We start from the raw sequence: 17,169 nt of genomic DNA, 5'->3' as shown, positions 1-17,169 counted from the left end.
AATCTAAAACAATCCCTAGCATTCAATCCAATAAAAACCACACTGCTTAGTCAAGGTATGTCAGCAAAATGTGGGCCTTAACTGTGTGTGTGTGTGTGTGTGTGTGTGTGTGTGTGTGTGTGTATATGTGTATGTATGTATATATATATATGTGTATGTATGTATATATTGTGACAGTAGGCAGGTGAAATCACCTGGTTGCGTCCTGGATGGACGATATATTTGTCCGAGGTTCAGGGTTTATGGGGATTTGTACCACTAGAGGGAAGTGCTGAGTCCTTCAGCACTGAGATAATGAGCCCAGCTGAAGGTAGTGGGCTCATTAACACCTGTATAAAGCTTCCCAGAGTGCTTAGGGAGTTGCTCCACCCTGGAACCAGATCTGTGCCTGAACTGTCTGGGGAGCTGACCTGTTATCTGTGTGCAGAGAGACCAAAGCCTGTGTGGCTAACCTCCCAGTACTAGCACCTAGGTATAGCAGCAGGCTGTACCTAGTGGGTAGCTAGGGAAAAGCTGTTGTTGCAGTAAGTAGCCAAGTTGGCCAGGATTTAGTTTGATGTTTCTTTTTGGTTTATCATTTTTTCTGTAAATATTGTAAATAAATTGCACCTGTTTGTTTTCACCTCCACTATTGTTGTGCTGTGCCTATCTTTTTGTGTTGTGCACCCATCCAGGGGGTCACACACACCCGCTGTCGAGCTAACCTTGTTACAATATATATATGTGTATGTGTGTATATATATATATATATATATATGTGTGTGTGTGTGTATATATATATATATATATATATATATATATATGTATGTGTGTATGTATGTGTATGTATATATATATATATATATATATATATATATATATGTGTGTATATATACTATATAAAGCAATTAATAAATTGAGTGCAGACCTGCCTTAAAGCAGTATTGAATTCAAAATTTTGGCAGGAGCTAACTAACCTACCAGCATGTCTTTAAGGGGGGGGGGGGGCAGGATACCATATTACCCATGAGAAACCCACGCAAGCACAGGCAGAGCATGGCATACAAGAACTGGGGACCCCAGCCAAAGTATAATACTCCAAAGTAAAGTATAATACCACTTTCAATGCTAAATTCCCCATACATTTTGGGATAATACTCTTGGGGAATAAAATTGCCGTTGTGTCTGGATCTTCTTTGTAAAACTGAGGTCACTGTAATTCACTTAGCAGACTCGTAGTATAATGATTTATATATAATGATTGTTTTTTTCTTTGTTTCCAGGTACCTGCAGGAATATTCAGCTCTGGGCACTGGCGGTGGCATATATCACTTCCGGGACCAGATCCTCTCCGGCGGGCCACAGGCATTCTTTGTCATGAATGCAGATGTGTGCTCGGAGTTCCCTCTCCTGCAGATGTTGGAGTTCCGGAAACAGCATGAAAACACACACAGTTACATCATGCTGGGGACAACGGTAAGAGGGGCTACTGGTACAAAAACATCCTTTTTTATTTTGCAATTGTAATATACATTATACACTGTATATAGTAAAAAAAAAATATATAGATAACAATCTTACAAAATTCACTTTAGTGTCTTTGTTTTCTAATAAAAGCCTACACCGAATGATTATTTTTTTTTTTTCTGGGGGGGGGGAACTAAGCAAGTGATAGCACACATTGCCTTCTTAGCTGTCTGTGAGCTCAATCATGCATAAGGGCTGCTGTGAAACATTTCTGTGTTTTTCAGGGGTTTTCAACCTTTTTCCACATTGGGGGGTTTATTTACTAAAGCTGGAGAGTCCAAAATCAGACTCCCTTCTGCATAGAAACCAATCAGCTTCTAACCTCAGCTTGTTCAATGAAGCTTTGGCAATGAAACCTGGAAGCTGATTGGTGTCTATGCAGAAGGGAGTCTGATTTTGGACTCTCCAGCTTTAGTAAATAAACCCCTAAGTGTCAATTTATGAGACAGCTGGTGCCACAGGTCGGCGCCGTTTTCTGCACCTTTAGCCCGGGTTTACACTACAGCGGTGCGGTAAATCCCATGTGATTCGCACAAGAACCGCACCGCATTCCTGTACAAATCACATGCGATTTGTATGTGGTGCGACTAGAGCCATACATTTTTTGGTCCGCACTTGAATCGGATCGCAAAGGTATTCACACCTATGCGATCCGATTCTGCACATCGCACTGCGTTTTGCAGACCGATGTTGGGGTGTTGTTAACATACACACCCGCATCGGTTCGTATGAACGGGGTGCGATTGTGATGCAGTACGGAATTCGCGCTGGAAACTCTGTGAATTCCGCACCGCATCAGTGTGAACCAGGGCTGAGACCTCAGGTTTTTGGCATTCATACTTGCTGCAGCTGGCACTTTCATTAGGTGGAAGTAAAGGGTAGGCAGGCAGACTCATTTGCATAGTGATAGACTAATGATAGTCTAAGGTGATCCTGCAGGCACTGGGAGGAGGACCTGCATTTGAATCTTGGGCAGACCTCTGAAACATCATAGAATGGGTAGGCTGCAGGTGTTGAGGGATAGGCCAGGCATTGTATTTTCCAGTCTAGAGAGCTGTCATTTACAGCCTATGACAGCGGCATTACATTTGTAGGGAATACAACTGGCAGATCCTCCAGCAGGTTAGTCTGAGCCTAGTGCCAGGTGCCACTGCTCTGATCTGCTCTGCACGCTCTACACCCTTCATCTGTCAGAGTTCTAAATCTAGTTCAGTGTAAAACTCTGTGTTGGAGATTACTGGGGCAGCACAGTGGCTAAATGGTTAGCACTTCCGCCTGGCAGTACTAGGGTTGTTGGTTCAAATCCCAGCCACGACACCACCTGCCTGGAGATTGCATGTTCTCCCTGTGCCTGCGTCTGTTTCCTCCTGGTATTCCGGTTTCCTCCCACACTCCAAAGAGATGCTGGTAGGTTAATTGGATCCTGTCTAAATTGTCCCTAGTATGTGTATGTATGAATGTGAGTTAGGGACCTTAGATTGTACGCCCCTTGAGGGTTAGGGACTGATGTGACTGTACAATATATATGTAAAGTGCTGTGTAAACTGACAGCGCTATATAAGTACCTGAGTATATGAAATAAATAAATAAATTACTTGGGATTAATTTTTTTTTCCTCCTCCACATTAGTTTCTAGGTTTGTACTTTTTATATTTCAATCCTTTTGAAGAAGTGATCAAACATACAGACCGACAGTACCAACACATGAGAGATATTGAACTTCTAGGACAATATTCACGTATGAACATAGGTGACGTTAGTATTGTAAAGAGAGATTGAGGAATAGAACATTTCATGCATATATAGGACCAGGAAGTTCCTCTGGTGTAATCTACAGATAGAGGATAAACAGCGACAATGGACAGAATGCCAGAACTTATTTCACTATAAAAAACGATTAATAATGAACATGACCAAGCCCTGATTTTTTTAACCACTTCCCGACCGGCCGTTGTATATAAACGGCCGGACGGTGGCAGTGCAGGGTCGGGTGGCCGTTTATAAACGGCCTCCCCGCACTCTGCTTGTGCGCGCTCCCTGGGAGCGCGCAGCACCGCGATCCGGTGCCTGCTGTGTCCTCCGGACACAGTGAAACACCGATCGTCGGACGGGACCTCTGTACGAGGTCCCAATCATGTGATCACTGATTGCATGTGATCACTGATTGGCCAAAGTAGCAAGCAAGATGTCACTTGTGACATCATTGCTTACTACGTGTGAATTCTGTGAATGATCACAGAGGTCACATGGTACAGGGCTATTCACAACATCCTTGTACCATGTGACAAGCTGTGACCAATCACAGCTCACTCTGTATTTCTCAATGACTGCAAAAATGCAGGCAGAGAGAAAGAGAAATGATTGCTTTTACATCCTATATGGGTGTAAAAGCAATCAGTGTAAAAAAAAAAAATCTTCATCACCCCCCACAAGTAGTACAGTGTCACCATGGTGACACTGTACTGCTAGGGTGACAGTATGTAGAAAAAAAAATTAAAATAAAAAATAATAATATAAAAAAATAAAATAAAAATGTAAAAAAAATATTTAAAAATTATAATTTTTGGTTATAAACTAATTTTGGATTTTTTTTTTTTTTACAAAAAAGATAACGGAATACGTTTTGGCCAAGATTTATGATGAAATATTATTTATTTTCAAAATTTGAAAAACAAAACCCTTTTTTAAAAAATTTTTGGACTTTATCATTTACATAGCAAAAAAAATAAAAATCCCAGCAGTGAATAAATACCACCAAAATAATGCTTTATCTGTCTCAAAAAAATGGTAAAAAATTCATTTGGGTACAGTGTGGCATGACCGCGCAATTGTCATTCAAAGTGTGATGGCGCTGAAAGCTGAAAATTGCCCTGGTCAGGAAGGGGGTAAAAGTGTCCAGTCTGGAAGTGGTTAAAATGTAAATGTGCTGAAAAAAAACACTATGGATGTCCCCAAATAAAAGTACTAGATTCTATTTATATGTACATTTTTTTTTTTTTCCACCAATATATCATTTGTGGTACTACATTTTTAAAAATACTTTCCAATGTAAAGTTTAATTCCAGACATTTTTAGTTTTGAATGAAGCAGAGAGAAGGTTACAAACCTTGTCACCTTTTTATAATGTCTGTGTACCTGCAGTGGCGTTTTCTGCTCACTTCCTATTACAGCGAGCAGAAAGTAAGCACAATATGTGTAATTGGTGCACGGGCAACAAATACCTGATAGAATTTCCTTCTTTCCCTATTTTATCCAATTAAAAAAAAAAAAAAAGAATTGAAAGAAGCAAAACTACAAATAAAACTTGCTACTGGTGACTTATTTTATTTTTTTAGATGTCTTAATTAAATCTAAATAGTTGTGTTTTAATACAACCTTTTCTCTTCTGCCAGGCAAACCGGACGCAGTCCCTGAATTACGGCTGCATTGTGGCAAATGCAGAGACTCAAGAGGTAAAGTGACTTCATCCCTGGGGTGTTTCCTTGACTCTGCTATATTTGGCAGAATTGGGGTTCTGTGTAATAATACTGTGGTAGTGTACCTGAGCACCACTTAAAATGCTGTTTGATTCATTTTTAATATTCAAGCAAGCTCACCCATCCATCCATGTCTCCATGCCTTATTTTATTGAGAAATCACATTGAAAAGCAACCCCCTAGTACTTCTAGCTTTAGCCATCTTGAGTAAGGGCAGATGATTCATGTACTTCCTGGAATCCATTTTCCCTTAGCTCAGGCATGCAGTCAGGAGAGTGTGATTAGCTGTGAAAGCTCCTCCACCAAATGAAATTTAAAAGAAAAATGCCCATGAAGACTCATGGGATGTATGACATGATTTTAGCCTAGGCTAGAAACCAAGAAGCGCATGAGGGGGAAAAAAAAAAGTTTAAAACTAGTAAATCTGCTATACTTTCCTATCTATTTAGTAATGGTAACCGCAAAGGGCAGCACAGTGGCTAAGTGGTTAGCACTTCCACCTGGCAGTACTCGGGTTGTTGGTTCAAATCCCAACCACGGCACCACCTGCCTGGAGTTTGCATGTTCGCCCTCTGCCTGCGTGGGTTTCCTCTGGGTGTTCCAGTTTCCTCCCTCACTCCAAAGACATGCTGGTAGGTTAATTGGCTCCTGTCTAAATTGGCCCTAGTATGTGTATGTATGAATGTGAGTTAGGGACCTTAGATTGTACACCCCTTGAGGGTTAGGGACTGATGTGAATGTACAATATATATGTAAAGTGCTGCGTAAATTGACAGCAGTATATAAGTACCTGAAATAAATAAATAAAATAGTTACTGTTGATTGAGAGCATTTAGTACCTCATTAACCACCTCCCGTCCGGCCGTTGTGTATATAAACGGCCAGAAGGTGGTAGTGCAGGGTAGGGTGGCCGGACACAGTGGAACACCGATTGTTGGACAGGACCTCTGTACGAGGTCCCGATCCTGTGATCACTGATTGGCCAATCAGTGATCACATGCAAAGTAATAAGCAAGATGTCACTTCTGACATCATTGCTTACTACGTGTGAAATCTGTGAATGGTCACAGAGGTCACATGGTTGCACAGCTATTCACAATAGCCTTGTACCATGTGACAAGCTGTGACCAATCACAGCTCACTCAGTAGTTCTCAATGGCTGCAAGAATGGAGAAATGATTGCTTTTTATACCCATAAAGGATGTAAAAGCAATCGGTGTGTAAAAAAAAAAAAAAAAAAAAAAAAATCTTCATCACCCCCCACAAGTAGTACAGTGTCATCATGGTGACACTGTACTGCTAGGGTGACAGTATGTAAAAAATAAATAATATAAAAAAAAATGTAAAAAAAATATTTAAAAATTATAATTTTGGTTATAAACTAATTAGGGTTATTTTTTTATTTATTTTTTTTACTAAAAATATAACGGAATAAATTTTGGCCAAGATTTATGATGAAATACTATTTATTTGCAAAATTTTATAAGAAAAACACCTTTTTTTTTCTTTCTAAATTTTTGGACATTTTAATTTACATAGCAAAAAAAATAAAAATCCCAGTGGTGAATAAATACCACCAAAATAAAACTTTATCTGTCTCAAAAAAATGCTAAAAAATTCATATGGGTACAGTGTTGCATGACTGCGCAATTGTCATTCAAAGTGTGATAGCGCAAAAAAGCATAAAATTGGCCTGGACAGGAAGGGGGGGAAAGTGTCCGGACTTGAAGTGATTAAGGCACAACTAAAGTATCTGCCATGCTCCTCTAACTCTCCAGTGATGCCACGTTTGCAGGCTCCCTTTGCACCAGTGTCCTTACAGATTTGACATCTTTGGCCGTCTTGATTGGTTGGCCAGTGCATCTCGGTGTGCATTCTAAAGAAGTTTGCAAGCAGGCAGGTAAGAAGCTTTAATTGCAGAAGAGGTGAAGTATGTCTCTCCTGCCATAAAAAGCCTGCCTGCTGGCAAATGGTGTATTTGTAAGGTAACATTCTGTTATAAGTGGTAGTGAAGAGTTTTATAAATGTACAGTTGTTTTTTTTTACTGACATTTCTGGAATACATCTTCTATCCGGTGTTATAGGCTGCCATTGGAAAAGATGAAATTTCTGGGGAGAATATAACTTGGCAGCATTGTGCATGGTGACTGCCCCTGATGTGCAAATTAGGAGTCATTGCGGATTGCATAGAGCCTCTTGTGAATGATAATCCGCTTTCCTGATTTTTCTTTTTTTTTCCCTTTTTAAATATAGCTGCTCTGACAACCTGCTGCAATTGCAATATTTTTTTAAAGCTTTTAGTTTTTTCACTTTAACCCCCCTGGCGGTATTCCCGAGTGTAGCTCGGGGTAAAGTTTCAGTACCACAAGCGGTAACCCCGAGCTACACTCGGGCTTACCATGCAGCGTTGCTCCGGGATCTGTTCTTCTTACCTTGTCCTGCGCTCCCGCGATGTCCCTCCTGCAGTGTCCCCGGCAATGTCCTCCGGCGGATGCCGGCATCTGTCATCTGTGTTCCGTCCCCTGCGAGCATCGGGACGTACGGGGACAGAATGGCGGGAAATTTGAAAATGACAAAAAGTGACATTCACTAAATACACTAAAATCACATAGTATAACATTCCTGTATCAAACCATTTCACATACATTTTGTCCCGAGTGCTTTGTCCGGCGCCCTGCCTGCATTTTTACTGTTCTTTCTGCCTGGAAACTGAGAAACGTCCATGGCGTCCAAAAAGCGTCCCTTTAGGTCAAAAGCGGTTTTAGAGCGGCTAGAGAACAGCGATAGTAAATCAGAACCACTTGCAGAATTGAGTGATAATGATTAGTGGGGGAAATTCCTCATCAGACAAAACGATTTTGCGACTTTGCTCAGCGATGTGCGAACTTGACGCTATATTTCAAATTTCAGTGTTTTTGGTTTGATTATATTATTGAATTAAATTTATTATATTATTATTTTTTATGATTATTTATTAAATTATAATTTATGATTTCGTGTTTCAAATTTTATCCTACCCGGCATGTTTACTAGACTCTTGTTCGGACAGATTTCAGTGAGTTATTCCTAAAAATTACAGGCCTACAATAAAAAAACGACATATTTCCATGCAAAAAATTGTACCGCTTTCAGCACAGAAATATGGACATAATCAGACCACTAGGGAGGTTAATGCATCCTCTGCTTTAAACCTTCTGTGTGTAGTATCCCTCCCAGCCCCCTTTACTTACCTGAGCCCAATCTCGATCCAGCACTGAGTGTGTGGCTCTCTCCCTCCTTGCTGCCATTGGCTCCTGCTGCTGTCAGGTTCTATGAAGAGGAAGCAGGGGGGTGGGCCAAGGCCCCTTGTCTGTGTCTATGTATGCAAGCCCGTACAAGTGCCCCTGATCGGAAGCGGCTTCCTATGGGGGCACTCAGAACAGGAGAGGAGCAAAGAGCACCAGCGGGGAACCCGTGAAGAAGAAGAAGAAGATCAGGGCTGCTCTGTGCAAAACCATTACACAGAGCAGGTAAGTATAACATGTTTGTTATCTAAGAAAAAAAAAATATCCAAAGGTTTACAATCACTTTAAAGTGTACTTTTGGCCTTTTAAAAGAAAGGTGCTCATTTGTGTCTTACTGTTGTGTGCTCGCTTTAGCAGACATCTATAGGTCCCTGCATGCCAACTATGATCTTCTTTACAGCACTCTGGACACCCGAGATGGTGTATAGTGAAAACTGGAACCAGCCATTGTGCTATCCTGGTCAAAATTCCTTGTTCTCTTCTCAGAATCAACTCTTCCTGTTACATTCTAGCTGTCCAAGCTGCTTTTCCTTGCTCTTTGACTTGTATTTTTTTTTCGGAAAAGGTGAACTAACCCCGTGTGGTCTCTGATGTACGTACCTCAGGGGGATGCTTAGCTGTCAGTGCCCATGCAGCCGGTCCAGCAGTCTAGGTATTCAACATATCCGATCTCCAGCCCGGACAACCCCCCCCCCCCCCCCATTGACTTCTCTATCACATCCAACAACGCCACCATCAAACCCGCCCCACAGGCCAGAGTACTTGGTGTCATTCTGGACTCCAACCTATCCTTCCAGCCCCAAGTCCAATCTTTAACAAACTCGTGCAGACTCCACCTCCGCAACATCGCCAAAATCCGCACGTTCCTAACCCCAGAAACCACTAAACAGCTCATCCACTCCCTCATCATATCACGACTCGACTACTGCAACTCCCTCCTCACTGGCCTGCCTCGCCGCTGGCTATCCCCGCTTCAGTCCATCCTGAATACGGCTGCCAGACTCATTCACCTTTCCAACCGCTCCATCTCCGCCACCCCCCTCTGCCAATCCCTCCACTGGCTTCCGATTGTACAACGGATCAAAATCCTAACACTGACGTACAAAGCTGTCCACCATACTGCCCCAAACTACATCACTGACCTAATATCCAAGTACCACCCAGCACGCACACTCCGCTCCTCACAAGACCTCCTTCTCTCTAGTTCCCTGGTCTCCTCCTCCCATGCCTGCCTCCAGGACTTCTCCAGGGTGTCACCCATCCTCTGGAACTCCCTGCCCCAACCCATCAGATTATCACCTACTCTCCTCTCCTTTAGGCGCACCCTGAAAACCCATCTCTTCAGGGAAGCCTACCCCACCCCCTGCTAACTTGCCGACCTCCTCCACTCTTCCTACCACTCCATCCCCCACAGCTATCTCCTCCTGTACCACCATCCCCTCCCTCCTAGATTGTAAGCTCGAAAGAGCAGGACCCTCGATCCCCTCATGTTTAGCATTGTATTGGTATTGTTCTGTCACATGTTCTGTCCCCCTTTGTAATGTACAGCGCTGAGCGAACTATTGGCGCTTTATAAATACTGTATAGTAATAATAATCTCCTCCCTCTTCTCTGTGCAGTGCTTCTGGGATGGATCCGAGCAATTCTGATTCCTCAGCGCCTGCACAGTAAATTGCTTTGGTCCTTCCTGGAAGTGCTGTATAGAGAAGAGAAGGGAGCAGGGATTTTTAAATCCCTGGACCGGCTGCATGGGCATTGACAGCTAAGTTTCCCAAAGGTAATTCTAACACAACCAGGGGGGTGGGGAGGGTGTACAATATTTTCACATTTTTTCTTCATGTCTCATTAAACGTCTATACTGTGAATTATGCAGGTCTCTAGTGTCCAGCAGTTGGTATAACTTCTCAATGCCTCTCTGCAGGTTCTGCATTATGTGGAGAAGCCCAGTACATTTGTCAGTGACATCATAAACTGTGGGATTTACCTTTTCTCACCAACAATATTCCAGCACATCGCAGAGGTTTTTCAGCGCAATCAGCAGGATGTACAGCTGTGAGTTCATCTATTCCTCACCTTGCTCTAGCTGCAGCACCCTCACTCCCTGCATCTGTCTTCCGCCCTCTCTGCCCATCAATTTTTCATTTACATTCATTCTTTCTCTTTCTCTCCTCGGCCTCTGTGTCCCTCGTTCCTCCTGCATGCTGGGCCAGTTGTTCCTGCATCAGGTGAGTGCTGTGTGTGGCACAGACACATGGCATGAGCATTGGGGTGATTGTGGTGATGGCAGTGTAGACCTATCCAATGTAGAGCTTAAATCACACCAGCACCCTATGTATTTAGTTTTGCATGATTATATTTCTCTAATATGTTCTACACTGGAAACCTGCCTATTATTCTGTAGGGATAGTAATAATATGTTTGTATTACATTTAATAGCCTGTCCACTCCTCAAAGACCACTGTTATCACTTCTAAGCGTATCCATTCACTAGTAACTGCTGACATTAAGAATGGAGCCTATCCGCTCACTAAACACTGGGTACATCACTGAGAATACAGCCTATGCATTCACCAAAGACCAGGTACATCACTGAGAATACAGCCTATGCATTCACCAAAGACCAGGTACATCAGTGAAAATGCAGCCTATCCATTTACCAAAGATCAGGTGCATTACTGAGAATACAGCCTAACCATTCACCAAAGACCAGGAACATCACCTATCCATTCACCAAAGACCAGGAACATCACCTATCCATTCACCAAAGACCAGCTACATCACTGAGAATACAGCCTATCCATTCACTAAAGACCGGGTGCATCACTGAAAATGCAGCCTATCCATTCACTAAAGACCGGGTACATCACTGAAAATGCAGCCTAATTATTCACTAAAGACCAGGTACATCACTGAAAATGCAGCCTATCCATTCACTAAAGACCGGGTACATCACTGAGAATGCAGCCTATCCATTCACCAAAGACCAGGTACATCACTCAGAATACAGCCTAATTATTCACTAAAGACCAGGTACATCACTGAAAATGCAGCCTATCTATTTACTAAAGACTAGGTACATCACTGAAAATGCAGCCTATCCATTTACCAAAGATCAGGTGCATTACTGAGAATGTAGCCTATCCATTCACCAAAGACCAGGTACATCACTGAGAATACAGCCTATCCATTCACTAAAGACCGGGTGCATCACTGAAAATGCAGCCTATCCATTCACTAAAGACCGGGTACATCACTGAGAATGCAGCCTATCCATTCACCAAAGACCAGGTACATAACTCAGAATACAGCCTAACCATTCACTAAAGACTAGGTACATCACTGAAAATGCAGCCTATCCATTTACCAAAGATCGGGTGCATTACTGAAAATGTAGCCTATCCATTCACTAAAGACCGGGTACATCACTGAAAATGCAGTCTATCCATTCACCAAAAACTGGGTACACCACTGAGAATGTAGCCTATCCATTCACTAAAGACTGGGTACACCACTGAAAATGCAGCCTATCCATTCACTAAAGACCGGGTACATCACTGAGAATGCAGCCTATCCATTCACTAAACACTGGGTACATCACTAAGAATGCAGCCTATCCATTCACTAAAGACCGGGTACATCACTGAGAATGCAGCCTATCCATTCACTAAAGACCGGGTACATCACTGAGAATGCAGCCTATCCATTCACTAAAGACCGGGTACATCACTGAAAATGCAGCCTATCCATTCACTAAAGACCGGGTACATCACTGAAAATGCAGCCTATCCATTCACTAAAGACCGGGTACATCACTGAAAATGCAGCCTATCCATTCACTAAAGACCGGGTACATCACTGAGAATGCAGCCTATCCATTCACTAAACACTGGGTACATCACTGAAAATGCAGCCTATCCATTTACCAAAGATCGGGTGCATTACTGAAAATGTAGCCTATCCATTCACTAAAGACCGGGTACATCACTGAAAATGCAGTCTATCCATTCACCAAAAACTGGGTACACCACTGAGAATGTAGCCTATCCATTCACTAAAGACTGGGTACACCACTGAGAATGCAGCCTATCCATTCACTAAACACTGGGTACATCACTAAGAATGCAGCCTATCCATTCACTAAAGACCGGGTATATCACTGAGAATGCAGCCTATCCATTCACTAAAGACCGGGTACATCACTGAGAATGCAGCCTATCCATTCACTAAAGACCGGGTACATCACTGAGAATGCAGCCTATCCATTCACTAAAGACCGGGTACATCACTGAAAATGCAGCCTATCCATTCACTAAAGACCGGGTACATCACTGAAAATGCAGCCTATCCATTCACTAAAGACCGGGTACATCACTGAAAATGCAGCCTATCCATTCACTAAAGACCGGGTACATCACTGAGAATGCAGCCTATCCATTCACTAAACACTGGGTACATCACTGAGAATGCAGCCTATCCATTCACTAAAGACCGGGTACATCACTGAGAATGCAGCCTATCCATTCACTAAAGACCGGGTACATCACTGAGAATGCAGCCTATCCATTCACTAAAGACCGGGTACATCACTGAAAATGCAGCCTATCCATTCACTAAAGACCGGGTACATCACTGAGAATGCAGCCTATCCATTCACTAAAGACCGGGTACATCACTGAAAATGCAGCCTATCCATTCACTAAAGACCGGGTACATCACTGAAAATGCAGCCTATCCATTCACTAAAGACCGGGTACATCACTGAAAATGCAGCCTATCCATTCACTAAAGACCGGGTACATCACTGAGAATGCAGCCTATCCATTCACTAAACACTGGGTACATCACTGAGAATGCAGCCTATCCATTCACTAAAGACCGGGTATATCACTGAGAATGCAGCCTATCCATTCACTAAAGACCGGGTACATCACTGAGAATGCAGCCTATCCATTCACTAAAGACCGGGTACATCACTGAGAATGCAGCCTATCCATTCACTAAAGACTGGGTACACCACTGAGAATGCAGCCTATCCATTCACTAAAGACCAGTGCCAGCGTAGAAGATGCCTCTTATCCATTCACTAGAGATCAGCAACATCATGGAAAATGCTGTCTATTCATTCACTAAACACCAGTGACATCACTGAGAATGCAGCCTATCCATTTTCTAGAGACTGGTGACACTACTGATAACGTAGCCTATCCATTAGCTAGAGACCGGCAACATCACAGGGAATACAACCTATCAAATTATTAGAGACCACAGACATCTCTGAGAATGCAACTTATCCATTTGCTTGAGATCGGTCAGATCACTCAGAATGCAGCCTACCCAATTACTAGAGACCAGTGACATCACTGAGAATGCAGCCTACCCAATTACTAGAGACCAGTGACATCACTCAGAATGCAGCCTACCCAATTACTAGAGACCAGTGACATCACTGAGAATGCAGCCTACCCAATTACTAGAGACCAGTGACATCACTGAGAATGCAGCCTACCCAATTACTAGAGACCAGTGACATCACTGAGAATTCGCTTGCCATGTCGCTCACTGAAATATTTGCTGTGTTCTCTCACATTTGACCTCCCCTTTGCCCACTGTGCTCACAGCACCGCACTCTGTCTAGCTGCCGGGTGCAGAATTATCTTGTGTTGCTCCCAGTAACTAATTTGTCCTCTTTATTTTCTCAGTGAGGAGAACTCGAGTTGGCAGCGGGCTGAGGTTATTCGGCTGGAACAGGACGTATTCACCGCTCTTGCTGGAAGAGGCCACCTGTATGTCTATAAAACAGATGGGTTTTGGAGTCAGATTAAGTCAGCAGGGTAAGTGAATGATTGTGATTTAGACTATTCAAACACGTTGGGGGAGATTTACTAAAACCCGAGCACTCAGAATCTGTTGCAGCTGTGTACGGTAGCCAATCCGCTTCCAACTTGTTCACTTAAAGCGATTCTAAAGGTTCTTTTTTTTGTTGTAAAATAATAAAATGTCTATACTTACCTGCTGTGCTCAGTGGTTTTGCACAGAGCAGCCTGGATCCTCCTCTTCTCGGGTCCCCTGCAGGCTCTCCTGGCTCCTCCTGTCTGTGGGGTGTCCCCATAGCAAGCAGCTTGCTATGGGGGCATCCGCTGCTCCCTGTGTTCATTCACACACGGAGCTGTGGCTTAGCCCCCTCCCCTCCTCATTGGCCGACTGGCTGTGATTGACAGCAGCGGGAGCCGATGGCTTCCACTTGCTGTCTCAGCCAATGAGAAGGCAAGGACCCTGCACAGGCAAGGCTGTTATTCACATCGCTGGATCGCGATGAGGATCAGGTAAGTATTGAGGGGGCTGGGGGCATTGCTGCACACAGAAGGTTTTTTTACCTTCATGCATAGAATGCATTTGACAATAAAACCTGGAAGCTGATTGGTTAATATGCACAGCTGCACCAGATTCTGTGTGCACCAGTTTTAGTAAATCGCCTCTAATATATTATTATTATTATTATACAGTATTTATAAAGCGCCAATAGTTCGCTCAGCGCTGTACATTACAAAGGGGGACAGAACATGTGACAGAACAATACCAATACAATGCAAAACATGAGGGGATTGAGGGCCCTGCTCCTTGGAGCTTACAATCTAGGAGGGAGGGGATGGTGGCACATGAGGAGATAGCTGTGGGGGATGGAGTGGTAGGAAGAGTGGAGGAGGTCGGCAGGTTAGCAGGGGGTGGGGTAGGCTTCCCTGAAGAGATGGGTTTTCAGGGTGCACCTAAAGGAGAGGAGAGTAGGTGATAATCTGATGGGTTGGGGCAGGGAGTTCCAGAGGATGGGTGACACCCTGGAGAAGTCCTGGAGGCGGGCATGGGAGGAGGAGACCAGGGAACTAGAGAGAAGGAGGTCTTGTGAGGAGCGGAGTGTGCGTGTTGGGCGGTACTTGGATATTAGGTCAGTGATGTAGTTCGGGGCAGTATGGTGGACAGCTTTGTACGTCAGTGTTAGGATTTTGAATTTGATCCGTTGCGCAATCGGAAGCCAGTGGAGGGATTGGCAGAGGGGGGTGGTGGAGGCGGAGCGGTTGGAAAGGTGAATGAGTCTGGCAGCCGAATTCAGGATGGACTGAAGCGGGGATAGTCAGCGGCGAGGCAGGCCAGTGAGGAGGGAGTTGCAGTAGTTGAGTCGTGATATGATGAGGGAGTGGATGAGCTGTTTAGTGGTTTCTGGAGTTAGGAACGTGCGGATTTTGGCGATGTTGCGGAGGTGGAGTCTGCATGAGTTTGTTCAAGATTGGACTTGGGGCTGGAAGGATAGATTGGAGTCCAGAATGACACCAAGTACTCTGGCCTGCGGGGCGGGTTTGATGGTGGCGTTATTGGATGTGATGGAGAAGTCAATGGGGGGGGGGGTTGTCCGGGCTGGGGGGAAGACTATATATATAATATATAGACAATATATAGCTGGATAAGATTCTGGAGAATATTTGTGCTTTATTGGAATCTCTCTTACAAGTTGTACAGTTTTGTGTCATGATCCAGGACAACTGTAGGAAAATGAAAAGGTAAAACGCTGTTAAGTTTCAAGGGTTTGTATATCAGGCGTTCTATTCAGCTAACCGGGATTTGTTTTGCTTTGGTGTTTTGCTGCAGCTCAGCTATTTATGCCAGTCGATTGTACCTGAGCCAGTATCATACAACGCACCCAGAAAGGCTCGCCCAAACCAAGGAGGGAGGACCGACAATCCTAGGTAATTTTATACAACATAAACTATATCATTGCTTTACTTATCACCACAATATCGTAGGAGGTTTACAAACCTGCAGCTATGTGCTAATCTTAAAGCTTAAAATCTAAAATGTAAACAAAAAAAAGCGTAATAAAATGCAGCTTACCAGTCGTTTAGATGTGGTGATTGCATTTGTTTTTCTTTTTCAAACCCCCCCCCTTATTTTCACCTGGTGAATCTGGCAGATACATATTTGCTGTTCTAAAGTTACAACGCTAACTCTCTGCATTGTACAGTGCCTTGAAAAAGTATTCATACCCCTTGAGATGTTCCACATTTTGTCATGTTACAGCCAAAAACATAAATGTATTTTATTGGGATTGGATGTGATAGACCGACGCAAAGTGGTGCATAATTGTGAAGTGGAAGGAAAATTATAAATGGTTTTTTAAAGTTTTTACAAATAAACATTTGAAAAGTGTGGCGACATTTGTATTCAGCCCCCCCGGAGTCAATACTTTGTAGAACCCCCTTTCATTGCAGTTCCAGCTGCAAGTCTTTTTGGGGATGTCTCTCCCAGCTTTGCACATCTAGAGAGTAAAATTTTTGCCTATACTTTGCAAAATAGTTCAAACTCTGGATGGAGAGCATTTGGGAACCGCAATTTTCAAGTCTTGCCACAGATTCTCAATAGGATTTAGGTCTGGACTGTGACTGGGCCATTCTAACACGTAAATATATGCTTTGATCTAAACCATTCCATTGTAGCTCTGGCTGTATGTTTCGGGTCGTTGTCCTGCTGGAAGGTGCACCTTCGCCTCAATCTCAAGTCTTTTGCAGACTCTAACAGGTTTTCTTCTAAGATTGCCCTGTATTTGGCTCCATCCACCTTCCCATCAACTCTGACCAGCTTCCCTGTCCCTTCTGAACAAAAGCATCCCCACAACATGATGCTGCCACCACCATGTTTCACGGTGGGGATGGTGTGTTCAGGGTGATGTGCAGTGTTAGTTTTCCGCCACACATAGCATTTTGCTTTTAGGCCAAAGAGTTCAATTTTGGTCTCCTCTGAGCAGAGCACCTTCTTCCACATGTTAGCTGTGTCCCCCACATGGCTTCTCACAAACTTCTTATGGGTTTCTATCAACAATGGCTTTCTTTTTGCCACTCTCTTCTATAAAGCCCAGA

General features: G+C 43.4%; 1 protein-coding gene across 1 annotated transcript in view; it reads left to right on the top strand.

Moving 5' to 3' along the window:
• Positions 1-17,169, top strand: part of GMPPA (GDP-mannose pyrophosphorylase A) — a 40,794-nt gene that overhangs the window by 10,314 nt on the left and 13,311 nt on the right. Inside the window, exons 5-9 of the mRNA XM_089680601.1 lie at positions 1,263-1,455; positions 4,899-4,958; positions 10,188-10,318; positions 13,966-14,097; positions 15,905-16,002. Coding sequence (XP_089536727.1) covers positions 1,263-1,455; positions 4,899-4,958; positions 10,188-10,318; positions 13,966-14,097; positions 15,905-16,002 — 614 coding nt within the window. The remainder of the gene's footprint in view (positions 1-1,262; positions 1,456-4,898; positions 4,959-10,187; positions 10,319-13,965; positions 14,098-15,904; positions 16,003-17,169) is intronic.

Source organism: Staurois parvus, unplaced genomic scaffold (genome assembly GCF_062004578.1).
Source record: "Staurois parvus isolate SC_StPar_1 unplaced genomic scaffold, SC_StPar_1.0 ptg000246l, whole genome shotgun sequence".
In the NCBI taxonomy this organism is placed as follows: domain Eukaryota; kingdom Metazoa; phylum Chordata; class Amphibia; order Anura; family Ranidae; genus Staurois; species Staurois parvus.
Note: the sequence above shows the minus strand (reverse complement) of the source record. Positions and strands in the feature narration are given on the sequence as shown.